The sequence below is a fragment of the Eptatretus burgeri genome, chromosome 8 (genome assembly GCF_056783735.1).
Source record: "Eptatretus burgeri isolate ZD-2024b chromosome 8, Ebu_testis_v1, whole genome shotgun sequence".
Lineage (NCBI taxonomy): Eukaryota > Metazoa > Chordata > Myxini > Myxiniformes > Myxinidae > Eptatretus > Eptatretus burgeri.
The window spans coordinates 21,394,460-21,422,041 of NC_140968.1; the positions used below are offsets into that span (position 1 = coordinate 21,394,460).

General features: G+C 45.1%; 1 protein-coding gene across 2 annotated transcripts; it reads right to left on the reverse strand.

The window, feature by feature from the left end:
• Positions 1-593: 593 nt before the first annotated feature.
• SCAMP5 (secretory carrier membrane protein 5) lies at positions 594-27,545 on the reverse strand. 2 transcript variants are annotated; one of them, XM_085891098.1, is made up of 9 exons: positions 27,341-27,545; positions 26,024-26,166; positions 25,820-25,938; positions 17,340-17,400; positions 16,929-17,051; positions 14,534-14,690; positions 9,091-9,192; positions 8,847-8,964; positions 594-2,568 (listed from the first exon to the last, which is right to left on the reverse strand). In XM_085891098.1, exons 4-9 carry the CDS (start codon positions 17,344-17,346, stop codon positions 2,383-2,385), a joined length of 693 nt encoding a protein of 230 aa, XP_085747224.1. In that variant the 5' UTR covers positions 17,347-17,400; positions 25,820-25,938; positions 26,024-26,166; positions 27,341-27,545; the 3' UTR covers positions 594-2,382. The 2 variants fall into 2 exon arrangements, with proteins under 2 accessions (XP_085747224.1, XP_085747223.1); XM_085891097.1 differs by lacking the exons at positions 25,820-25,938; positions 26,024-26,166 and having other exon boundaries at positions 27,341-27,542.
• Between the last annotated feature and the right edge of the window lie 37 nt (positions 27,546-27,582).

A 27,582-nucleotide genomic window follows, 5' to 3' on the forward strand; every position in this document is an offset into this window, starting at 1 on the left:
CTATACACCATTTAAATAAATTAAGGTGTTTGTGCATCATTTTGGGTTTATCCCAAATCTTCAAGGCTGATAATATGGGTCACCAGTTATAAGCTTTCGGCATGTTATCCAGGGCTTTTTTTTTTGGAAAGTAATCAAGGCAGTGGTCCGTTGCCTATACACCACCCAAAATGGCTGAGCAATGTGTGTCGTAAATTAAGGTTTTTGTACATCATTTTGATTTTAGCCTGAGTTTTCAAGGCTGAATAGTGTGAAAATACAGAAAGGTTGCCGGTCGTTTTGACGAGCTCTTCTGCTTGTGTTTTCCTTCTCACGTACGAATCCTCTCAATTAAAAGTTCCTTTCGTGAAAATGGTGAATAACGATTATCAATTTGTGGTTGTTGGAACCTCTTCCCCTGGTGCACTGGTTGCTTAAAATCAAAATTTCTGACCTCGACTTGAGATTGCAAAGGCAAGGCAATAATCATATTTCCCCAGGAAGCTGCTCCCTTTCCTCGCTTGAGGACCCTCCTTATCTCAGATTAATTAATGGTGATGAAACGGTCATTGGTATGCAGGAGACTTCAAATTTCAGTTCACACGTGCCAGTCGTCATTTACTTCAGTTTGTTTATTTCATCATTTCATAAGTTTATCACAACTATGACAAGATTACAAGTTCAAGGAAGAATGGGAGGGAGAGACTCATAGCCAGGGAGTATGGTACTTCGGTTGGCAGGGTTCGTTAAGAACAAAAAAAAAAAGAATGGAATGTTTGGATCAATCAAGTGATTTTCCTGCACAAGATCAGAAGACAACCTCTTTCTTTGATTTCTCTCATTGGCAAAGTCATCAGCAGTCCTGGGATCAGCCTTTATGCACTTTTTCAAACAATGCTTAAAGCAAAAGGGAACAGGCAGGCATTACAAGAATGATTACAAGCAATCCTGGGCAAAAAATCCATCACAGCACCATCAGAATGTGGATTTCCAACATGCAAGAAAGGATAAGGAGCAGCATTTATACACAAATCATGTTGATGCAGTTTGTAATAATCACCGTCTGAAAAAAATCTCGACATGACTGCCCCCAATAAATGTAATGTTCAAAAAGAAGTGAGAAATGGGCTACTCCGGTTCAAACAGAGGCAAACGTAAAGGCAGTCTTTGTATTAATAAATTTGTGAGTACCAAAAGTGATGCAATAAAATTGGATAACACATGGCCACATAGTTAGTACTTTTGGGAGTGGGCACGAAAGAGAGAAAACGATGATAATGGAAGAGAAGGGACGTGTATGAAAGATATTGGGGAGGGTCAAAATTCCTCCATGTTTGCATACCGAGCAAATAAATGGCCCCGTGTCAACAGCGAGTCTAGGCTCCGATCAAAAAATAAACTTGATAAACAAAAAGGTATGTAGAAAGCAGGGTAGTTCAGACTATCTACGCTATAGGCTGGAGCATAATAATACTTGTAAATAGGCCGAAGAAAGTAATAATCTATGGCTGATAACAAGGAAGATTGCAGGAACAGATGTTGCCAAGAGGGATGTGGAGTCGATGATGAATAATGAGAAGTGATGCTACATTCCGAACTAGGGTGATGACTGGATGGGCAAGAGGGACAACTGGACATGAATCGTCGAGCACATCACCGGTGACAACCATACGCGTCTTCAAGAGCATCGTTTTCGATGCAAGCAGGAAACAATCAAATAAAATCCAGATTAAGGAGTATATGAAGAGCAATGCCACCACTAACAATGCCGACAGGGCCCCACACACAGACTCGACTTATAACATCCATCATTCTTACAATACTGTACAATACTACACCAACAAAATGATCGTTTACTTCCTCAAAAGACCTTACGTTACAAACACCGAAAAATAAAATCACTTGGAAAATGTACATGGGTTATTTGTAACGGTACTGTCTGCGTTTGTCTGGGCTGCCTCGAACATGCACCGGCCAAATTGACTTCGATCTCGTCGAAGAAATCCACCACGCTCTCACGTGGCACAGTATCGGTCTCTATCGAGGAAAAAAATAAATTAATAATTTCCATCTTCTGTAACTCCACAAGCATTGTCATTTTTCGAGGAATTATTTAGCTACGGTTCCTTTATGTCACGATCCAACGATGCAAATCCAATACACCTACTTAATGTTTTATCGATTTGTCAGCTATTTTGTTGATTGGGATTTTTTTCCACTGCAGCCGCAGTCTCCGCCAATCACAAAACCATTCCGGTCAGGTTTAACACTTACATCAAAATCCATATCTCCAACTCTTGGCTCATGCATTGCTCCCTATCCCAGTGCAAATCCACATTCGTGCAATTACAGTGCCACATCCATTGTTTCTTCTCAGCATCTTTCACGAATCAAACGTCACGGTTAGTATGCACCACCCCCTTGTGGGTAGCTGGGACCCTGAGAATACGGAGGAGGATTGGACTGGGCGGAGGCAGTCGCAGCATTGAATGCTGCTTGCTGCACGGCCGGGTTCTTCCAGGTACCCGAAGCCCATTCTTCCTGAGCTTTGCTCATGCTAGCGCCACTGCCACGGTAATGCGAATGCACCTGTGGGGTGGAATGCAGTGAGAACAATGTCAGACATCAAACCTCACCAGTCCAACTTGCCAAGAGGAGCATTTGTACATTGATGCAACAAATTTCACATTCCTGATATCTCCTGACTAGCTGGGTACAAGCCGGTCCAATCAACGATAGAGAAATGTTTTCTCTTTAAAATAATTGCAACTCGACTAAAATGGCTTCTCTCTGTTGCAATGGGACAAAATTAACAAAAAAAAAGTTTCTATTTCCAGCATTGCCAGAAACCCAAAGGAATGGTGCTTTGGATCGGACCCTGAAAAGCTGCCGCTATCAATTTTGAACAAAAGGTTTGGATTGCGTACAAAGCCAGAAGTCGCCATGGAAACATCACAAGTGGGAAGCAGTTTGATACTCGGAGTGAACAGCAAGGGTTCGTCCACTTGATGACAACTATGGTCCATCAACATCAAAACGGTGGGTGTTGGCAAATGTGGGACTTCAAATGATCTCACCAGCACAAACAACCAGATCATGGAAAGTGTTGCATCAATATCTGATCATTCTTATTGGAGTTTATACAATAAGACGGAAGATCTTGAAGCCAAAATAGATAGCGAGGAATATGACATACAATAAGTAGGGCGTCGTTTAAAGAGGTGAGAAAATGTAGGACAGGACATCAAGCCTACAAGACGCAGTGGTGCGACAGGAAAGGGAAGATAGGAGGATGTGTCGCAACCTGGGCAAAACACACTATTGTGTCGAGAGCAAGGGATGACATGAAGAAGTGACTTGATGTCGATTATTCTGTGAGAATAGAGATTGTAAGAATGGTACGACACTTGTAGCGCGTTTTATGGAACACTAGCTGTGAGGGAAGAGCAGCACAAGAGGGTTCATGAAGAATTCAGAAAGGCATGTGGTAAGGGAAGAGTCACGATTATGGGGTATTTTTTTTTTTAAGAGGATCTAATCTAATGCTTGTCATGGAGCTGACACAGACACACAGAGAGACAGATGCACAGGACTGTGACAAGACAAACAGCCACTGAGCTTGGGGTAAGTGCCATCACTCCACAGGACACTCTGGGTACCAGAGACGTAACAACAATGGTGCCTTTCTCAGCACATTCGGCAAGACATTTCCTCCTCTCTGTAGGGATTGTTCATGCCCTTATCCTTTTAACTGCTGAATGTCAAACGAGGAAGCAACACATACCAAGTCTTTGGTGTGACTCAGCCGGCCTTTGAACAGCTGACCTACGAGACTCAGAGTGGATACGAACCATTACACCACTGAGGCTGGTTAAAAGTATTGATTATGGGGCTCACAAAGCATTCACAAGGGCATATGGTAAAGGAAGAGTATCAATTATGGGGGATTTTAACTTGCCAGGGATAGATTGGGTCCAGGAATAGGGAAAGAGCAGAGCAGATGAGGATTTCCTCGATGTCGTCCAGGATTGCTTTTAAACCCAGTTTGTAGATAAGCCCAAGAGGCAAAAGGGGGGAGAGGGGGGTAGAGTTATACCTCGAGGTAACGATCCCGGTATAGTGGAGGTGGAGGAGGTAGGAGAACATTTAGGAACAGTGGACAAGTGACCATAATATTGTTACGTTTGAGGGGGGGTATGCATTCAAGGGGTAATTAGAATGTTTAATTAGGTATGCCATGCTGTTCGAGTTTACCAGGATCTCGATGTAATAAGTAGTAATTCAGTGGTGATGAGTTGTCTAGTAAATGTTCATTTCTTCAAGGGGGAAATGATAAATGTCACGTAATTAGATAGGGACACGGGATAGGGTAAGTGTGTCTGCGTAAATCCCTTTTGGTATTCTCTGAAGACTGGCCGTGACGTCACAGGACAGTACAGCGGATGGCTCCGCCCCGTGATCACGATTGGCAGAAGGTGACGGCAGTGGGCCAATAAACGGCTCGTTTGGAGGTGACGAGGGCAGAAGGATAAAAAGGTTCTGTTCGGGGTCGAAAAAGAAGAAGAAGAAGATTACAACCAGAACGCTCGTGTTTTTTTGGTGTGGAACCTGTGGCGGCAGAGAGCGTCCTGGTTGCTGTGCTGAGTCGATCGTGCTCTTGATCGTGCCTGGGAGCCTTGCCGAGCCTCGTGCCTTGCTTTGGTTGGCTCTAGGGTTCTGCTGACTCGGAATACGGGGTCGGGCGGCGGGTGGACCTGCCTCCCTCTCCTGCTCGCGGCTTGGCGCGGGAGCTGGTTCCCTGGCGGCTGTGGGCGGACTTGGGCCAGGGCCAGGACCAGGAGGTCGACAGCACCGCGGTTTCTCCTGCCCCCCCCCCCCCCCCGCGAGAGCAAGGCCGGCTCGTCCGGCGCCGATCCAGGGACAGTTGCGTCCACACCACGGTCCAGCCTGACCACCAGAGATAGCTACGTTTTGTGTGTGTGTGTGTGTGTGTGTGTGTGTGTGTGTGTGTGTGTGTGTGTGTGTGTGTGTGTGTGTGTGTGTGTGTGTGTGTGTGTGTGTGTGTGTGTGTGTGTGTGTGTGTGTGTGTGTGTGTGTGTGTCTGCTTGGCGCCTTAGAGGGATTGAGAACTGTATATTCATTGGAATTGTCTGTTTTTCCCCACGCCCGATCCCACACCATCCCGTCGAATCGCCCCGGATCCCTCTTCTTGCCGAGTCTTGTTATTTCTGGTAATTATAAAAAAAAGAATAAACATCATCAACTCAGTGAAAAGTGACTCGTGCCACCTTCCTCGTCCCGTTTGCGGTAGGGCGATTAAAACCGCAGTCTTTGGGTTATATAAAAATAAATCGCCTCCATCGTTTCGGCTCATTCTACGTTGGTGGGACTGTTCAAGTCCCGTGGACGTCACAATATTGTTGCGTTTTTGGAAAGAGTTGCACTCAACACATAAGTTGTTGTTCGTCTTTCGGCTGCTCCCGTTTGGGGTCACCACAGCGGATCATCCGTTATGATCCGCATACTGATTTGGCATAGGTTTTACGCCGGATGCCCTTCCTGACGCAACCCTGGTCGCCTCTTACGACACAGGGATAAGGATTGGGTTTCGCCATGATTCCGGGCTGCCCTACACCCTCTCATAGCGCGGCCCAGCGTAGAGCACCCATCCTCAAGCGATCCTCCAACCCAAGCCTCCGAGTAGCCGGATTACAGGTGCACGCCACTACGCCCGGTGCACTCAACACATAAGGGATCCCTAAATTAGGTATTTCCTAAGCAATACCTCTTTAGTTAGATTACCTTCCCCTCGTATCAGCGGACTTGGAAATGCGTTGTGCTCAAGGTCTGAATCCCACCCTTTGTAAACCTTCTCTTTCTGTTTTTTTTTATGCCATCTATATCTCTGTCCCAGCCAATCCCTCTTTAACCCTTTCCAGCCCCACACCTCTTTACGGTGCATCCATATACACAAACACGCAAAATGCACGTGATTACGTTACATTCCCTAACAAAGCCATTCAAAATCAAACTCACTCGAGCAAGAAAGCCAAACATCAGGGCACGAGCGACGACTGCACCTGTGGAACAACTGCGTGCAGCTATGAAACAACCACAAGCAGCTATGGAACAACCGCGTGGCGAGCGGGCTAACAAAGCCGCACGAGTGGGCAGGGTTGCTCAGTCGACAGTCGCAAGCACTCCAATGAGAAAGCTGCAGGCGAGGGTCAGAGGGCACTGGAGTGACCTTTGCTCCCAAAAGGCACGCCTTGCCCAAGAACAATAAAAGATGGTGCGTTCCACTGATCAAGGCTGCTCAATTCTGAAAAATGGGGCGAGCTAGCCTGCACCTGGCAGATGGAACAAAACTGCCTTGCTTTGAAGAATGGAGCGGGATGGGCTGCGCCAGGGAGAATCTTCACAGGTGGATGGGCACACAAGTTCCTTGGGTGTAGTGGCCTTACAAACTGACTTACACGATCTTTCCTTTCTAATTTGTCCATTTGAGACGCATAATTGAGCGATACGAAAGGGCAATCAACGATTTCCCTCTTGACCCGTCTGGACGAGGAACTGACACGCATATCACACCTTTCCTCAAAAGCTCACTGCATGCGCCGTACCTCTCCCGACACGTTGCACCACATCAACCTCCTCTTTCGTCCCTCCCCCTCACTTGGGACCAATGCGAGCCCACAGGTTCACGTCGCATGAGCAAAAGGCCAACCCTCTGCCTCGAACCCTCTCTCTCCACCTCTTCTTCTTCCTCTCCGATTTCCACGGAGTGACTCAGATGCACCTGTCTTTTGCGTAGAGTTAAGGTAAGAATGTGTGAGGGGTTCTTTATGTACTATGGGCTAAGTTATGTTCTCCAACACTGAATTATGAAAATACATGCCTTTACCTCCTTTATAAACTGTTTCCAACCTGCTTGATTGTCTGTTTCCATCATTGGTTCGACATCGCATGTACTACACAGGAGGTTGTACCCCATTCATTTGCTGTGCTAGATTAGCAGATGTCCCACCTATGGTTTCACTCGGCCCTACATAATAAGTAGATAAAGGTGGGAAGTCGAGAGCACAGTTCCCAATCTGGAAGGGGCTAGACCACCAGGAAAGTAACATGAGCTTTGACGCGGGAACCATACCAGATTTAATCACCTCAGATGGTGTCAGTAGTTGCTTAGCAAATCATCGGATCACGGAGTTATCCGTGGCTCGTTGGCTTCAGGGTCGGAGGTTGAGAAACGGGTCCGAGTCAGCCCCTCGCAATCCCCCGAGCCCGTTACAATATAGCATGTGCAAGGATTCTGTTAAAAGTTCAGATTTCAGGATAGTATAGTAAGGCTGTTAGATTGGAGGAAAGCAATCTTTGAGGGTTCAAGGAAAGAGTTTGGTGGTCTAGATTGAGAGAAACTATCAGGAAGGCAGTCAGCATCAGATAAAGAGGCAATCCTTCAACGAGCAAATGGGGGGGGGGGGCTGAGAGGAAAGAAGCGGAAAGGAAAATAGTAAGGCAGGAATCCTTCACTCATAGTAATTAATGTATGGAAGTCTCCCTGGAAAGGAAGTGGCAGCAGAAGCAGTAGATTTACACCAGACTTGGGTACCTCAATGCTTTGGGGACAGATGGGTACATGGATATTGGCAGGAATGGTAGGTACTGAGCTATGAATGGGTGACTTGTATAAGAATAATAAAATATATATAAAATATATAAATATAAAAAGTACACACACACACACACACACACACACGTCTGTCTGTCATGTTATAACTTGAGAACAGATTAACAGATTTCAATAAATCGAACTACGGTGGATTCAGGGAACTCCTGGGAAGGTTAGTGATGGACAAAAATATATATTTTATTTTTGTAGATACATGGGCACAAGGTGGCAAACCTGCAAATGCTAACATACAATGCTGGTTCTCCACACACTTCCAGGAATCCTTTTTGCTTTATTTTTTCTTGCCCTATATTGATCAGCAATCACAGCAAAGATTGGTATTTCCATCAGCAAAGCGACTGGTCGTATATATGAAAAAAACAGACCCACTCACATCTCTCACCTGCGACTGAAGGGAATAACCAATTGAACCCAGATGGCAAGGATTATATAAATAAATCGCCTCCTCCCATGCTCTGCTAACCAAAGAAGCTGGATAAAATCAACCATGACAGGCTACCCAAGGTAAGCTCTTTGTTGTTGGAAACCCTTTCTTCCCAGAGTTCCTCCACAACTATAACGACATCGCCGATGATTCACCAAGCGACGAAACTGGTTCAGCAGCCGAGGAGGTGTGTTGCATTGGAATTCTTATGTGTGTACTAGTTGTGAACGTCGTTATAGCTGTGGAGGAACTCTGGGAAAGATTTGAAACAGCAAAGGGATTACCTTGGGTAGCCTTTCATTGTTGCTTTATGCAGCTTCTTCAGTTATAAGAGCATGGGAGTAGTATATATATATATATATATATATATATATATATATATATATATATATATATATATATATATATATATATATATATATATATATATATATATATATATATATATATATATATATATATATATATATATATATATAAAAATGTTGTGACTTGTCTGAGAGGGTCTCAGGAGGTGAATGTGCTATTGACGTTTGTCTGTTCCTCACCTCTACAACCATGTTCCCCCAAGTAAAATAAATAAATGCTCCTTTATAATGTTGCCTCTACTTGTAATATTCCCGATAAGCTTTTTTCACATAAACAGTATACCAGGTCACCCTTATAACAAACTTGTTTTTCTGTTGATGTATTCCAATAAGCAACAAACTTGGGCTGACAAACAGTTGAAGACACACCGACACCACTTACCCTTCCGAGAGCGATGAAGGTAAGCACCGCTAGGATGGTAAACATAATGGTGGGAATGAGCATGAAGACCGCCGAGCCGATATTGATTTTGAAAAATGAAATGGTTGCGATCCATCCACTAGGGAATGGTGGAGAGAACTTCAATTACACTTTGTATAATGTCATCCATTTTCCATTTTGACAAGTGGATATCAACAGGGAACTCCCCATTGATCAAAAACTTTAAAAGTAAAAGACAGCTCACCAAACCCCCCAACCCGATAAGCCAATGGCCTGGATAATAAGTATGACTAGTTGGGCCGTTATGATGAAGAAGAACACCATGAAGTTGAAAGAGCTGTCAGACCTGTGACAAAGCAGAACAAAACACATTTTTATTCATGAGCTCGAACCAAAATGAAGCAAACCAACCCTAACCCCACTCCCACGTTACCTGTTGACACGAACATTTATTTTTGCAGTTACAGAAGTCAAAGCAATATGTCATGTACAAAATTGGAAAGTTTGTTTTCTCCATAAATAATGAATACACAAGACTTCAATAATGTTTTCCTTCACCAAAATCACAAAGAGTGGGATACTCCAAATGCCATACTCAAAATTAAGTGTAGAATATGTTGTAAATATTTTCAAGTATTTGTTTGTACCACTGATATATATATATATATATATATATATATATATATATATATATATATATATATATATATATATATATATATATATATATATATATATATATGTCTGGAGCACACCTGCAGCACGTGCTTCCAGGGCCAAGCAGCCGTCATGTTGGAATACCCTTCCCTCGCTAGAAAGCGAAAGGTACAGACAGAGCTGAGAGTGATAAGTGTGGGACTTTGAGTTCCGTTGACATATTTATTCACATTTGTTTCCACATTTCCACTTTGGTTTGTTTTCATTCAGAGCCTCGTAATAGAGCTCCGCAGGTGACTGACAAAACTGAGCGTCTGATTTTAATAAGTCAGAAGTGTCAAGTTGAGTTGGTCTGAGAGGATAATCGAGTTTCAGATACTCAATAAAATGGAATGAAAATGGGATTGGGGGGACGGGGTGGAGAGATTTAAATAACGATGTTCCTCACAGACAAAGCCTTGAAAGAAACACTAACCCAATTTTCACTCTTGCACTCCATGGAGTTCCCTTTGTATGCATGCAAAGTTTCAGGCTACTCGGTTTCATGGTTTTTGGAGTTATGAAGCACACACGCACACGCACATGCGCACACACACGGTGATTATAACAATATATACGTTAACATGATAAATTAACATCAGCATAAACAAACTGAATCAGCGACTGATCAGGAAAATATGAGAGAGTTGAAACTTCACCACCGAGAGCCAAACAATAATAAAATAATGTCGCGTCTAGGGGGGTTAAATTATCCCACGCCTAATCCAGATGTCATGGACGGGCGGTGAACACGGACCTGGACAGATAGCCGAACAGTTCTACCTTGGAGATTATGGCGCGTGTGGGAGGGAGGTGGCGAAGCACATACCAGAGGCGTTCACCAGGATGGAAGCACATGGGTTTATCCTCGAACCCACAAGCAGTAGATAGGCAGAGTAGATTTAACAAATGAGGGTTTAATAAACATAAATGAATCATTCATAACGAAAATAAATCAACGCGTGATAATGAAAATAAATCAAGCGTGAGGTAATGAAACGCGAGGTAAACTAAAGCCTAATTTGCGACGTCGCCACACTCACAAAAACAGACAATGGGAAAACAAAAATAAAAGAAAATCCTCCCTTCATTCTTGCACTTCGCTGTGCGTCGAGATGATCTTTTAGGAGCCTGGCAATGAAACCATGTAGTCACCGCGTGGGAAACCACACCCAAATTGGCGTCGTCATTCTCTGTGTGGGAAATTTTTGTGAGGTAATTCGCACGTGTGGTCTTCCTTTGTTAAGGGCCCAGAAACTGCCGGTCTCTTCTCACGATCGAGATTGCCGACGCCGCTCCTATCCTCTCTCAACACCAGATCCGCTCGCAGCCAAAGGCATGGCCTTTCTCTTCGCACACACGACGGGATGCTGCAGAGTTATCGCCCAGGGATGCGCTCTTCTTCTTCTTCTTTTCCTTCTCAGAAATGTACAAACTTCACGACCAATCCGAACAGTCAATGGCCAACACTTTGCTCCAATACGCGATCAAATTCACCCCATCACGAACAATGAGAATGGCGCTGCCTTCTTGACCGTGTCGAGGAAAGCAAGGAAAACGAGACCCTCTGTCTCAACTGTGTTCCTCACACCAACTTCCCTCTTGTCTCTCGAGCACTTTCTGATGTCACACCGACCAATCGTCAGCCTCAGTGGTGTGGCCTGCCGGTACGCAGCAGAGAAGGAGGGGTTTCTGCATGCTCGGAAATGTTCGGCTCTGTTGCTGAAAAGTTGTTCCTTTTTATAGCCGGTCTTGTGAATGCAAAAACATAGGAAAAGGTCACAGGGGGGTAATCACACACTGAGAGAGACAAGCCTTCAACCTTACCTAGTTAACATAGCACCCCCCCCCACCCTTGTGGGGACATGTAACAATCTTGAGCTGACAGTTTTCCCCATTTAATGTACATCGAGACGTCTCCTGCTGGTCCACGGCCCATGCGACACGATACAATCCTATCTTTACGATGAAATTCCCCCTTTTACACCTCAAATATAATAATAACATTTCAAAATCTTATTTAATTTCAAATAAAATTATATTATTTCTAAAAGTGATGCTTTTGGTCACTTGAAACTCATGGGAATGTCTGATTGCAGCCGAAAGCAGAGCAGAACACCATCTTTTTGACTGAAACCAGTGCAGCTGACCAGACCTTGGGGTATTCTAAGATGGTGCCAATCGCCGCCGACTGATCACAAGAGCAGGGTGCGCTCCAGATATATATATATATATATATATATATATATATATATATATATATATATATATATATATATATATATATATATCTTCTTCTTCTTCTTCTTTCGGCTGCTCCCGTTAGGGGTCGCCACAGCAGATCATCCATATGATCCGCATAGTGATTTGGCATAGGTTTTACGTCGGATGCCCTTCCTGACGCAAACCTGGTCGCCTCTTACGACACAGGGATATGGTACACCTATTTTAACCGGGGTATATACCGGCCCAGTATACTGGTACTCATTTCGCCGACCTCGGAAGGATGACAGGCTGAGTCAACCCCCTGGTGTATTAATTCAGTGGCCCAACGGGGCTTGAACTCAGGACCTTTTGGATCCCAAGCCGCTACCCTAACCACTGCGCCAACACCAGGCATATATATATATATATATATACATACATATACATATATACATACATATACATATACATATACATATACATATACATTACATATATAGTTGCGAATTCGCGCCCTCCGGCGTGCGATCGGCCACGTAACTTGAATCGCGACACGTCGCCCACCGGACGGACAATTCAGTCGTGACCCTCCGGGAACTACCGCCCGGAGCCAGTCACGGGTGGGGGTTGAACCTCACCACGATCGTGCCAATTGCCCACCCGCGCAGGATAGGGTTGCTCGCCAAATTCGACCTACCTAAGTACCTGCACGAGTGGTCGACCGGGTGATCGTACCTCGCCGCAGGTTGACTTCGGACACGAACCGCTTAAGTGGTTCGTTCCGTGCTGCAGAGATAACCGAGTGGAGTTATCGTCGACCTCGACGGTTAGGATTATTTACCGGGATGTTGAACCCACTATCAATCCCTTACGTGATGCAAGATGGAGATTCAATAAAAGGAAGGAGACGAAGCAAAGCGGGAAAACAGTTCAACAAGTAAGCACATTTATTCACACACACATGGAAGCACGTATTTTACAGTCATACAATCATGCAACAAAAGCAAATGCAATAGAAAGAATTACACCGAATAAAAGGGGCAATGTACAGGCACAGACACTTAAGCAGTTATACTTATTGGACACGGCGCCACAGCATGCATTCAACCCGAAAGAAAGAAAGTCACCCTCATAGGCAAGGAGGTAGACAGGTACATAGACCAAATGTACGTGGATCCTGGAGGATCGGCCAGGTCCACGAGACCAGGAAGGTCTTACCCGCGTCCTCGTGACGCGATGGCGGGCAAGTCGCAATGTTCGCGCAGCTGCGCCCCGACTCCGTGCCACTGACACGGTCAGCGAGCCCCCTCCGGCATGCTCCGCGAGAGCGGTTTTGTTGGCACCACATTTAGGGTGGGGGAGGAACAGGGCCCCCCCGGCACTATCTCAGCGCGGATTGGGGGGGGGAAATAAATCACTGATGCTCAGGGAGAGGGGAATGGCTGGCCGGCTTGGACCCCGCGACGAGACGAGTGACCCCCACACCGCAATCTGGTTGCTGACCGCCGTCTTCCCTCGACTTGAACTTGAACTCGACGAGCCGCCTGCAACCGAACCGCGCGAACTCCAACTCCCTCCAACTTCCCTGCAACTCCTCCGCGCGAGTCGCCTTGCGCTCGCATCTTTATAGGCCTCAGGAGGAGCCTATATGCAAATATTCAGATCTAAACGCGATTGGAGGCGGGGCCACGCCACCCTCTGTTCAGCCATTTGTCGGGCAAAAAGGGGGCGTGAAGCATTCCTGATCCACTTTTCGGGGCAAAAGGAACGCATTCACAGCGGGTTCGGAGGCGGGGCTACACTACCCGATGCTCGGTCATTGGACGGATGAAAAGGGGGCGTGAAGCATTCCTGATCCGCATTCACAGCCCATGGCACGACGAGTGGGAGAAAGTCGGAGGTGGTGGGAGCTTGGTTGTTGGCGGGCGTCGTCTGAGAATGGTGGTGAAGTGATGTTTGTGGGATGGAGTTGTGGAGGTAAAGAGGCGAAGGTGGTGGTGTTCGAGTTGTTGGGGGATTAATGGTCGAAAATAACAATAGAGAAAGAAAAAATGGCTAACTCAAAGCGTCACAGCCCGGATGAATCACACATATTCCCTCTATACAACAGGTTTGGGCTAACGACACGTGAACTTACCGATATATCTCAGCTGAGGACTCTTTATGGTGTAATGCGAATTTCCACAACCATAACAATATATATATATATATATATATATATATATATATATATATATATATATATATATATATATATATATATATATATATATATATATATATATGCAGCTCACTGGTTTGTATGTTATTCTTTCATGGCGGAACCGTTGCACCTGGAGGCCCCAAATTTTGGGTGTCGGTACTTCAGAATCTGGGCAAGGCTTTAAGCTATCACACGTTGGCCTTGACTTCCGTTTTGAGGCCACAATGAAGTGTATATTGTGATGTGGGGTCAGGCAGTACTGCCGCTGTTGCTGGCACACAGGCAAAAAAGTAACCACCATTTCAATGTTCAACAAGTCCTGAAACTACCGCTGAGAAATGCTGGGCATCAGCCCCCCCCCAACCGCACCCACCCTCTCCCGGGCAGCACTGGGTATCCCCTGCTAGTATGGAATAAGGCATCAACAGATGAGTAACCAGCTACATAGCCTACCTAACGGCAAACCACAAATAACTTTCAATACAATCTTTACGATGCCCCCTTGGTCGGAAAGATTCACGACCGTCAAGCATCACAAATATAGATCAGTATCTGGCAATAAAATGTACAAGGCTGAACTCACCGAAAAGCTTTGTAGATGGGACGAAACCAGCACACGTATGAACACGGGGTAAAGAGGATTAGCCATAAAATAGCAAATCCAAAATTGGCAGCTGATCCACCACCGATGGCCCAAGCAATGCAGCCAATGAGATTCACTGCTAGTGTCAGCCCATGCACTGAAAAAGGAAACATTAAAAGTTTGCTTCAGCATCACCAAGCCTTTTATACTGCTATAATTAACCTTTTCCTGTGTGTGAATCCGTTGACGCAGAGATAGCAAAACCAAACCACAAAGTAGACAGCTGTTCACCACCATCTCAGATCATCCCCAATGTAAAAATATGACCTTTTCTCGCCTCGTGAAGATGCCCCCCCCTCCGCCACACCCATCCACAGCACCCCAAGCCCTCTTCCTTCCAAATTTTCATTCTTTCCCTGCTGAGTTTCCTTCTGTATCCATTTTATCCTTTTCTGCCCCCCACTCCTCCCCACTCCCATTGTTTGTCCAAGTTTCCCTCTATCTTGGCCTTCAATTCTGTTGTTGGTGTTTCCCCACCTTTCTCTTTCTTTCGTCCTGATCTATTTAGTGTACTCTCTCTTCCACGAGCCGAGACTCTGTATAAAAAAAAAAATATATATATATATATATATATATATACAGCGATACCCTTTTCAGGACGACTCCCTCCGAGAAAATAAACATTAATTCAACAGATAATTATCATTCTGTCTTTACATTAAAAGTAGAAAAAAAATTAAAAGAACCGAGTATTTTTAAGCGAATGTCAAGCCATCCTAATTGAAAGTGAAGCCCAAATTTAAAACATTACCACAACTTCAATACCTTCTACATCTCCCACTTACCCTCCACCACAAGAGTCAGATTGATTTCAAACAAAATCCTCCCCAATATCTTCCACCTATTGATATTTATCGTACACCTGATAAATTAGCCAGTCGCCTCCAAAGCCAGTCGCCAACTGGGCATCCTCCGTCATGCAAAGTCCTTCCTCGGCACATCTGAGCTGGTGAACACATACAAAGCTTCCGTCCACAGCCTGATGGAGTACTGCTCTCTCCTCTGGGCTGGTGCACCCGCCTCTCACCTTTCTTGGCTTCACGCTGTGGAAACCAAGGCATTTAGGATCAAAGGTATCTCCCACATTGAGGCTGAGTCTTTGGGCCTCTCACTCTCTCACCGCAGGCAGGTCGGTGGTCTTTCTGTCTTCTACTGTCTCCTCTCCAGTCTCGCCACCCCCACCCCCCCCGCTGTGTCTGCGATATGTCCCACCCATATTTCCCCAGTGTGCTCAAGGTCCTCCAGCAACCCCCTTCTGGTAAAACTACCAAAATCACAAATCACTGCTCACCTTCACTCTTTCATTCATCTTTTTCCCCACCTTTGCAATAAACTCCCACACTCTTCAATCTCATTCTTCCCTCCAGGTCTTCAAAACACCTGTTCACCACCACCGATCTTACCCCATCCAAAACGACGATCTTTTCGACCCACGTTAATCCACCACAAACGCACCTCCTTCAAATTCCCTGCTTTCCTTCCCGAAAGTTCCCTGTCGTGCAAGGTCCTGAAAAAGTCCCTGTGGTGTCCATCTTGTTTACCCAGTGTACCCCGCTCCGTCCCTCTCCCTTCCACAGATCTCCTAATGTTTCTGTTCTCCACTGTATTGTGCTTCCCTCTCTCACCCCTCGTTGTGCATTCCGTGTGTTAGCTCTTGTACGAGCCTCGACAATGTATACAAAAAAAAAAAAAAGAAAACTTACGGATTTGTATCCCGTATGTTTTCGTTATGCACAAGTTCAATTTATCAAAGTATGTCATGAACACATCATATGCTTCATCCTGAGCAACAATCCTCACCTCACTTTTACCCCTCGTGGCTGCTTCCTGCATAAAGTTGTGTGATTTGTGCCACTCGAGCTGCATATCAAGTTTAATACTCGGTTGTTCACCACAATTTAAACACCAATAAAATGTATTAACTAGAACGGCACTCGGTAGAGCACATATCTCCGCCACACTGAACAGTTTACATTTTGTAGCCCACCGACAGGCCGGATCTGCATCCAGATCTTTACCAAAATCTAATAAATTCGTCCTTGTCACGCACCCAACAAAGTCCACCAGGTTTTGCCAAATCCGTCCATAACGTTTTGAGATATTGTGCTCACAGACAGACAAACAGGTGTTAAAATATAACCGCCGTCTACTTTCGGTGGTGGAGGTAATAAAGGTAATTGAGAAGCATAAAATGTGTGGTCCCTATTTTTTTGGTAAATACAAAAAAAAATCCTCTCAAATTTCCTTTGTGGACCCCACATAACGTGTTTGAAGGCCCCAAAGGGTCCATGGGCCCCTGGTTAGAAAAAGTTGATCTAGTTAACCCTTCACGTACAGAGCCACAGGTAGTAGAGACGTTTGACTGTGAGATGATGAGGAGGGGGGATCTGTTCTTCGATATTCTGGTAAAAGCATGGCTTCAACGGGATGAACTTTGGCAGTGGAGGGAAATTGTTCTCTGAAAAATAAAGAGGTGGTAAAAGCAGGGACATTACAATTATGCAGTCATTTCCTTCCTCATTAAATACACCTCAATTACACCTGAAAAAAATAAAATAAAATCACCAAATCATCTTTTTTTAATCGCTTCGCATTATAAATCAAACCAACGGAGTACTTCTGGGATCTTTCAAGTGTTTACTTTCATTCACAAATTCAATCTTCCACAGGTGTTAGCACTTTATCAAGCAAAACGTATGAAAGCATTGTGCACCATGATGTGCAAACAGTAATTATAAGGACTTACCACCCATAATGGAGCTCCTTAAATAACAATCACAACTTGCAACAAATCTTGATTTTTGAATCTGCAAAGTTGAAACAAAATAAGGGTTAAAAACAGTATCTCACACAAAAACGATTGAATTGCACAATTCAAAATGAATACAGACTTGTTACTGGAGGTGCGTCAAGTGTTACAAAGTTGGCTTCCATGTTATGAACAAATGAAAAATAAAAATAAAAAGACAAACATCAAATCGGTGGACATTTTGCTTTTTCCATTTATGATCCGACACTGTGCCTAACATTACATACAAGTACATGTGTACCATTTACATGAAGCATATGTGGAAGTTTGTCATTTTGAATAAATATTTACCAATTGTGTTGGACCATGTTCAGAGCATTGAAGAACACTTTAGAACAACTCAGGTGCCCAATATCAAATCCATGGGGGATTCAGTGACAGATGTACTAAACATATTGTTACGTGGAAAGATGTGGGGGTTGGGGGAGGTGTCAAACCATCGCTAGATTGTAGTAAGAATAGCATGGTATGTATGTCTGCATAGGTTAGATGACTCTTCTAACTGGGAAAATGTCAGAGGAAGTCATATACAGTCATGCGCCGCATCACAACGTTTTGGTCAACGACGGACCGCATATACGACGGTGGTCCCATAAGATTATAATGGAGCTGAAAAATTCCAATCGCCTAGTAATGTCGGAGCACTGCTGCCAGTCATATAAAAGTACAGTACATAATACTTGATAATGATAATAAACAACTATGTTACTGGTTTATGTATTTATTAGCCTGTACGTTTTATCGTTATTTTAGAGTGTACTCTTTCTACTTATAAAAAAGCTGCTTCTGAAATGGTAAATTAATCCATTAAAAATTTCCTCAGCATTTGCTACTCCGGAGATTCTGGTGATCTGAAAGCAATGTGTTGTTGGAGTACCCTCCACCACAAACTGATTGTAGAGTAACACGTTTTGGTCAAATCTAAGACTGTAATCACAAACGTAGCTTCCTGGATGTACTTCACAGAACCACAATGTTCATGGGTAGCATGGCTGTCCACCTGGACAAGCTGTCTGGTCTGTCAACCCTGTACATGGCACACTTAAATTATCTGAGGTTTTCCAGATTACAGTTGGTGGAGTCCGTTTTTGCTAGGCATTAGACATTGCTCACATTTTTAAGCTACTACATCTTCCTCCTTTTTGTGTGTAGCACTTTTACTTCTTGTTTCCATCGTCATCCTATTTGCAAAGTTGGTTGGTACAGTACATACATGCACTTGTGTCCAATTCACCCCCTCCCCAGCCCCATGGTTAACTCACGCTTTATGACTGCCTCCTTTTTAGATTCATCCCACTTTACAAACAAATGCTACGGAACATTTTTGTTTCCTCCTGACCATTGTATTTTAGACAAGAGTGATCATAACGCTGAGCATCCTGGAAAACTCGTGCAGTCGGTCAAGTTGCAATTGACACTCTTGACCATCAGTTTCAGTTAAAATTTATTAGGTTGATCGTGTGCTGTTAGCTCAGGTACTTTAGCATCATGGCCTTTGTTCGGAGCTCAATGCAGTACTGCTCTCTCCTGTGGGCTGGTGCACCAGCATCACATCTGTCTCTCTTGGGTTCTGTAGAATGTAAAGCTCTCAACATTACTGGGATCTCCCAAGATGAGGACAAACTGCACAGTCTGTTGCTTTGACATCACAGAAAGGTCAATGGTCTCAGTTTTCTCCCACCTCTTCTTTAATGTTGCTCCCTCTGCTCTCCCAGTCCTTCAACACTCACAGCAACTCCAGGATGCACACATTCTTCCAGTAACCCCCTCCAGGTTAAACGTCCAAAATCCAGGTTAATTGCACACCTCAACTCTTTTGTTCCTCACTTCTACAGTCTTGGAAAATCTTCAAGATGCCATTCTTTCTAACTTTTCCCTGCAAGGCTTCAAGCAGACAGTGCACTGTCACTTCATGTCATCCCCAATCCTGACCCATGATCTTTATTACCCCCATTAACCTTTCCTAACCCAACCCTCTTGCTTGATGATTTCAGTGTTTCCTCCCCTTTTCCTGTCAATTTATTCCCTTGCTGGTTATGCCCCACTGTTGCCCTATAACCCCACTGTCAATTAACCTCACTCGTCCATGAGCTTTGCCCTTTACTAGTTTCAAATCACAAGGTCGAGGGGTGTAAACGGTGATGTCCGAGTATGCCGTGTCTGGTTTTGGTTGGAAGTTGACAGGTAATGTCGTCACAGACTGTTTCTTCACTGGTACAACTGAACTTCAATAGGTCCGGGGATAACAACAACCTCAGATTCCATTACGTCTGCAGGTACCATCCGAATGAGTATCACCGGTCAGTACTGGGCCTGGACAGCAGAACTGCTTTGCTGTCAGGATGTTGCGAAGCAGAAAAGACAAATTTTGTGCTCCTGATGAGTATTTTGGCCACCAGCCTCATGGGGAGTGATTTGGGGGAGGGAAAGAGGGCAGCATCAGCATGAAGTCACGGTAAAGTCAGAAATGGACTTGAAACTTGCTTCTCCCTTGTACTAGTGCAAGCAGACAATTTCCTTCCACAGTTTGACCAATAAAGACAGTTATCAAACTTCCATTATTTATGTTGCATGACAATTATAGCGATCATTCCCAAAAGCTGAATTTTTTTAAAAATGCCAATCATTTTGTTTCATTAATTTTGAAGACTATGATGAATGCCAGCTGAAGCAAAAATCTGTACATAAAGGCTTCCGCTCATGTATTTTGCATGCCTCAAAGAACAACACTCGGTAGAACAGATACCTGTGCCAGGCTGAACAGTTAACATTTTGTATCCCACCAATAGGCCGGATCTGAATCAAAATTGAATCGGCTTGTTCTCATCACCTAACCAACTCATCCACCTCGTTTCATCCGAATCCGGATCAGCAAAATCTAATCATTTCGTCCTTGTCACACACTCAACAAATCCAACAAATTTCGTCCGAATCTGTCCACAACTTTTTGAGACATCCTGTTCACAGGCAGACAGACAGACAGGGGTGAAAACATAACATCTGCCCACGTTCGATGGCGGAGGTAACAGCAGGTGCAAGTTGCAGCCATGCAAACAGAGTTAATAAAACCTGGCAACATCTGGCACCCAGCTCCCAAATGGCCAAATGATACACATCTTTATCCTTATTATCCTGATTTAGAGTACCCATCATCAAGGCTGCACACTTAACAAACATATATGCACTTCTAACATTTGTTGGAATTTAAATCCTCAGTCAGGGGTCATAAAACTGACAGACCAAAAGTAACCTTGAATATACGTCATACACTTTCTCCAACCTTGTACTTAAATCGCAGGAAGGAATCCGAGTCTCTGCTGGATTGCAACCCATGCCTCATTTTACACTGATAATGAAACTCAGACCAGAGCTTGGGAACCTTTTCGAATCAGACAGCTGTACAGACATTGTTAAACTTGGTACAAGACAGATTATATATGCTCAGTGATGTGTTCGTAATTTAAACAGCACATATAACCACATGGTCCACCATCAACCCCATTCTGGTGAAACTACCCAAATCCAGTATCACTGCTCACCTCCACTCATTTGTCTTACTTTTTTTCTCACCTGTGGAACCAACTTCCACATTCTCAATTTCATTTTTTCTCTCCAGGTTTGAGACAGCCATTCACCACCATCTCAGATTGTCTGCAATCCAAAAACCATGATCTTTTCTACACTCATTAACCCCCCCCCTCATACCCCCATAACCTTCCAAATTTCCAGTTTTTTTCCTCTTGACAGTTTCCTTCTGTATCCATCTTGTCCACCCCATTCATCCTCAAACCCATTGTTTGGCCAAGTCTCCCTCTTATCCTAGCCTTCAACTCTGCTGTTGGTGTCCCCCCCCCGCCCCCCTCGCTCCCCTCGCTCCATTGTTCCTTGTGCATCCTGTTACGTCCTGATCTGTTCAGTGTACGAGCTCTTCCACGAGCCTCGGCCACTACACGCACGCACAATCACGCATCACGAGGTGGGAATGCTCAGGCGGAGCGTCCCACGGAGGTACACGCTACACATACAGACCTTCACACAGATAGGTTAGGGATCTTTCTCCTCACGCATCTATTCTCCCCCTCCCCTGTGGGGATACTGCTCTGTGTCTGCTTTTGTAAGATTGCTTGTCTTTTGCTGCACTCCACAAATTCCTTGCTATCCCCTGCAGTACATACAAATAAACCCCATGCACAAATAGTACATACAAATAAACCCCAAACCAAAAAGTACATACAAATAAACCCCAGTACATACAAATAAACCCATGTGCCACATACTTTTCCTCGCTTGGTTGTAAATAAATGTGTTGTATAGAAATATTCCCAGCTCGTTTTCGTGTTTTCTTCCAATGGTCCAGCATGGCCCACACCCTCGTTTAGCCGGGACGTTATTCCCCAACAATCTGCTTCCTAGCTGGTACGAGCTTGGCAGTTCCGCTCAATTGCATCTGATCTGATCCGGTTTGAGCAAGTGCACACCGAGGGCGAGGCCCCCGGTAATTGGATCATGTGACCTTTAAGTAAACGGTATTTATTAGACGGAGGACCCCAAGTCACGTGGTCGAGTTATTAGCGTTCGCGGTTGATTAGTGACCCGCTGCGTCACGAAGTTATTCGTGTGTGACGGCCTGCGATTCTGGAGAGTCTGGTGGGAACCTGAGGTAGTTCGCAACAATATCTTATATGTATATGCATATACATATACACATATATTGTTATGGATCTGGAAACCATATGCATTCAAACATACAGATGTCCCAAAAGTCAGTTATTCCGTTAAGTACATATGAAGACCACATGGTCCACCATCAACCCCATTCTGGTGAAACTACCCAAATCCAGTATCACTGCACACCTCCACTCATTTGTCTTACTTTTTTCTTACCTGTGGAACCAACTTCCACATTCTCAATTTCATTTTTTCACTCCAGGTTTGAGACAGCCATTCACCACCATCTCAGATTGTCTGCAATCCAAAAACCATTATCTTTTCTACACTCATTAAACCCCCCCCCTCATACCCCCATAACCTTCCAAATTTCCAGTTTTTTTCCTCTTGACAGTTTCCTTCTGTATCCATCTTATCCACCCCATTCATCCTCTCCTGCCCCCATTCAACAACTTGTTTCCATCCTTTTGTCTGGTGGGAGAATCAAAGGTGCGAGTTGATGTTTTTTAAGGTGGGTTATTAAATCTTTACATCCAGCAACCATCCCATCCGCCATCACGATCCACTACCCACCCGCTGTCTACTCGCACCCTGACTTGCCGAGGCAAGATCTTGCAGCCGTTCCTTGCTGCTTCCACAAACGTTCCTTTTCAACATTGTAACTCTTTCTTGACGAGTGCAAACACGCGTGGGGGGGGGGGTTCCCCCAACAAGGCCGAGACCCCGCCCAGAAGGGGCGGATCCGTGGAGGCCTTGTCCAATCAGGGTGGACGGTGTCGTCTGTTCCACCAAGCCACCGCCCCGTTCGGGGAGGTCCATAAAAAGACGACACCATCCTCAGTCTTGAGGGGAGTTCTTTGGAGGAGGGAGTTGGTGGGTGTGCGTCGTGTGTTCTGAGCTGGAGTCTGAGTTCAGTTCACTTCAGAAGGAGTTCAGCTCTGCGTAGGGCATTTGAGGGCATTTGTCGGAGTTTTATTGGAGACGGGGCATTCGTTGCTGGAGTCTGGGGCGTTCATGGAAGTTTTTCTGGGTCCTGTCCGTGACCCTGAACCCCGCCCTGGGACTCCGACTACTCCTCTCAAGTTCCTCCGCGGACACGAGCCCCACGTGTGTGACTGTGGGCCAGGCTGCACGGCCATTGGCAGGTGCTGCACCACGGAGCACCCACATCCCTCCAACGTGCAGGTACCCAACCGAAACCGTGACCCCAGCTCGTCTCTCCCTGCCTGCGGGGTTCCTAATAAAACACCTGGGTTTCATTTTCGTCTGTGTGTATGGCGCCGTCTCTTAAGTAGAACTGCTCAAGTGTTTGTTTCTGATCATTGTGAATTCTTTATTGTATATTCCACGATAAGTCTTGCTCTGTGTCCTTATTATTGTAAATAAACCATTATTACAAATGTTCCCAGTTCGTTTCCATCCTTTCTTTCATTGGTCCAGCATGGTTCGGATCTGAGTTTTAGCCGGGTCTTTGTTCCCGTTAATCTGCTCATCCTAGCCGGCACGGCTTTGGCAGCTCCGCTCGATTGCACCCGAACCGGAATTGGTAGTTGGAACTCTACCGCAGTCGGTAGAGTGACCCGGTTCGAGCAAAACGTGCCGATGGCGTGGATCCCCGGTAGCAAAGACCGCATGGTTACTTAGGTAAATTGGTTCCAGACAAAAAGACCCTACGCCACGCGGTCGAGATATTGGCGTTCCACTGTCGGTTCAGCGACCCGCCGGCTCACGGAATTATCCGTGGCGACGGCCTCCATTTCCGGGGAATCTAGTGGGAGACGACGTAACCTCCCCACCTCGTGGTCGTTCTCACCACCAGACCCCAGCCCGCAACAATATATAATAAACTTTCTAGTGGTTATGTACGGTTTGTTGAAATAATAATAATAATAATAACAACAATAATAATAAAAAAAATGTAATCTTCAAAAGGGAGAGGGGGTTCAATTTCTAGCCCATTTCTGACTTCCTGATAGACACTTCAATAAAATGTACTGCTCAGGTTTCATTTCCAAGTGCCAAAAGAGGTTGGAGAGAGTGTACTTTTTGTTCAGATAACAAACCACAACGAAATTACAAGGAAATTCTGCACAGGAGGAGGCCATTCGGCCCAGCGTGCCTGCGCCACACCAATACCACATTCAATAAATCCATCAATACCCCCTCCCTTTGTGTGCACACTGGTATTCATTTTGCCGACCTCGGAAGGATGACAGGCTGAGTCAACCCTCTAGTGTTAAATCAGCAGCCAACGTGGCTTGAACTCAGGACCCTAGGCTTCTCAAGCCACCTCCCTAACCGCGAAGCCAACACCAGGTTAAACTGAACACTTGTATTATTGTCCTGACATTGACATGAAACACACAATTTCAATGTCAATGTCAGTGCAAAAAAACTCAGTCATGCTTTTTCACTGTGGTGGCAGGATGGCCTAGAAGTGCGCACACTTGTCACAAAGCTGTCTAACCTGGGTTCAAATCCCGACCGAGTGACAAAATGTCATCCCGGTGTTTCGCAGGCAGAGTGATTAATCGATGTGTGTGCCATCCCTCGGATGGACGTTAAACTTGGTGTCCCGTCCACCCTCAGTCGGTGGGCGTTCCCACGGTGTCCTTCAGGAAGAGTAGACGAGCTATCGCCGGGACAATGAACAAATTACAAATTCCTGTCCTAACCTACAAGGGGCACTGCATCGGCAGCACAGCCCTGCTCCCAGCAACGATTTAACGAGCAGCCGTAGGTTGCAACGGAAATGAATCAATTACTTAACTCGAATGCATTCCAAAGAGAGAGGTTAAATCTCAAAAGCACTTTGCAAAGCAGGAAGGAGGTAGGAAAAGTAAAGATAGTATTTTAGGAAAGATTTAAAAACTAACTTACAAGGGTGTCACAGTTTGTAAAAGGTCGTGAGTTTCAGCTTCGAGCTCATCGGAGGAAAGCGTTAATTCAGCAGAAAACAGGGCTTGAATGCAGGAGCCTAAGATCCCAAGCCACCACCTTAACCACCAAGCCACCACCAGGTTCTGATTCAATAAATCCATCAATACCCCCCTCCCCTCGTGTGCAGCCCCCTCGCTCAAGTGCAGCATCAAGTCATCAGCGAACTATCCGAGCTAATTGGTCATCCAAATTTGAAGCCGAGGGCCCGGCAATGCTTGGATTTTCACTTCTTTGATGCGTTTTAATTCCAACGCTCAAAGGATGGCCACTCAGATTTGTGATAACTATGCCGTTCCAAAAGGTCCTTGATCATAATTTATCAGCGATGGTAATATGATATGAGCAAAGGTCAGTCGTTTACATCATTACACGTGAACATAGCCACAAATCGTTGAGATATCAATGCAGAGATAAATGGTGTGAATTTGTATGAAATGTTGAAATGAAATTGCATTAAAAAAAAAGACAAGTTTACAGTACTTGTCTATATTGTGTGCTTTAGGGATTTTAAGTAAGTCTATTTGTCGGTATACAAGGAACTTTGGCGCAGGAGGCGGCCATTCAGCCAGTCATGCCTGCACGACACCAACACCAGTTATCGTCACCATTTCACACACACACACACACACACACACACACACACACACACACACACACACACACACACACACACACACACACACACACACACACACACACACACACACACACACACACACACACACACACACGCAAGTCTTGCCAACATCCCAGTCCCCATCTATCTCCGATGCTTTGAGGCACCCATCTACCGTTTGTGCTGCCACTACCTTTCCAGGGAGATCATTCCACGCATAAACTAGAACGGCACTTGGTAGAGCACATTCCTCCGCAAGGCTGAACAGTTTACGTTGCGTTTCCCACCGATAGGCCGCATCTGGATTCAGACCTGAACCAAAAAAAAACATGTAATCGGTTTGTTATCGTCACCTGCCCAACTCGTCCAGTCTTTGAAATGTCGTTGTTAGCCCCACCTCTCAATGGTGAATAAGCACTTGAAAAATTCTTGTATCTGGATTCGGATCTTCACCAAAATCTAATCGATTCGTCCTTGTCACAAACTCAACCCGTGTCGACAAAATTTCGTCTGAATCCGTCCGTAACATATTGATATATCCTGTTCACAGATACACAGACAGGAGTGAAACCATTTCCTCCATCCACCTTCGATGGAGGAGGTAAACAGAGATTGCAGGATGCAAGCGGTAATTTTGGAGCGTGTCACACTGGAGAAGGATCTGGGGGTGGTAAAGAGATATGGGAGGTAAGCAGGCAGCACAGGGCCAGGCAGCTATAGGTAAAGCAAGTCAGGTTTTGAGTTGTATTTGGAGGGGGATCATTTATAAATCAAAAGAGGTGATGTTAACATTGTACAGGAATTTAGTGAGGGCCACATCGAGAATATTGTGTGCAGTTTTGGTCATCACAACTCAGGAGGGGCATCGATGCCATAGAGAGGGGTCAGTGCAGGGCGACTCGGCTATGAGGAGCGGTTGAAGGAGACAGGGCTTTGTACACAAGAAAGGAGGTGGTTACGAGATGTGATGGAGATGTTTCAGATAATGAAAGGTAGAGATAAAATAAGTGCAGATTAATTATTTAAACAGAGTAGAGGGTGATAGGACCAGGGGGCCGTACCTGAGAGTAAACACAGGTACCACTCTTTCACTCACAGTAATTAGCTCCATCACTGAAGGTGGACACATGTTATGTTTACCCCTCTGTTTGTTATAGATGTGGATTTAACTCAAAAAAAAAAAAAAATCACGGATGGATGGATGACGACAAAACGAGGAGGATGAGTTGGGCAGGTGACAAGAACAAGCAGATTCGATTTTGCTTCTGGTCCGAATCCCGACGCAGCCTGTCGGTGGGATTACTGCTCATCCTGATGGAGGTATGTGCTTCAATAGGTGTCCTTTTGGTTTTGTCCATTTTCCTGTTGTTGTCCTGTTGTCCATCCCCCTTTCCCGAGCAGATCGTGTCCGACTGCATCGTCACTGCGTTGCCATCTTATCTTGCAGCAGCTCCATCGCTCTCTCTCTCTCCTCCATGGGCCCAGACATTGTACACAGGAAAATAAGGACAAAACAGCTGCGGCTCGAAGCACCACCACGTGAGGGCCGACAACCCGAACGGGCTCATTTGCTCCGCCATGAGCCTCGACCCACATTCGTAGCCCGAAGGACACACGTGGCTGGAACACGAACGTCACGACGCACGCACATTGCAAAAAGGGAAGATGGAGAACAGCGAGAGAGAAACGCGAGAACTACCGAGAAACGCCTCACCCGAGGGATCTAACAACGTGTGCTCGTTCCATCCACGGCGGCTGAGCTTTCCGTGGAGCACCTTTTGGGGCGGGGTGTTCATCCGCCTGGCGATCACGTGGGCAGCGCGACTACGACAGAGAAAGAAAAAAAAAATCAGTGTCGAGGGATCGCGCGCGAGAGCGGAGCCCTGAGAGAGTGACGCTCGTGCACGGAGGACAAACAATTAAATAATGAACGAATAAATTAAATAAATAAAATAA

Excerpts from the sequence above, each read along its gene's own strand:
- SCAMP5 (XM_085891098.1), bottom strand. Across the intron at positions 14,691-16,928 it reads TCTCTACTACCTGTGGCTCT|TGCATGGGCTGACACTAGCA; the intron begins GTACGTGAAGGG and ends TTCCTTTTTCAG. Across the intron at positions 8,965-9,090 it reads TTATCGGGTTGGGGGGTTTG|TGGATGGATCGCAACCATTT; the intron begins GTGAGCTGTCTT and ends ACCATTCCCTAG.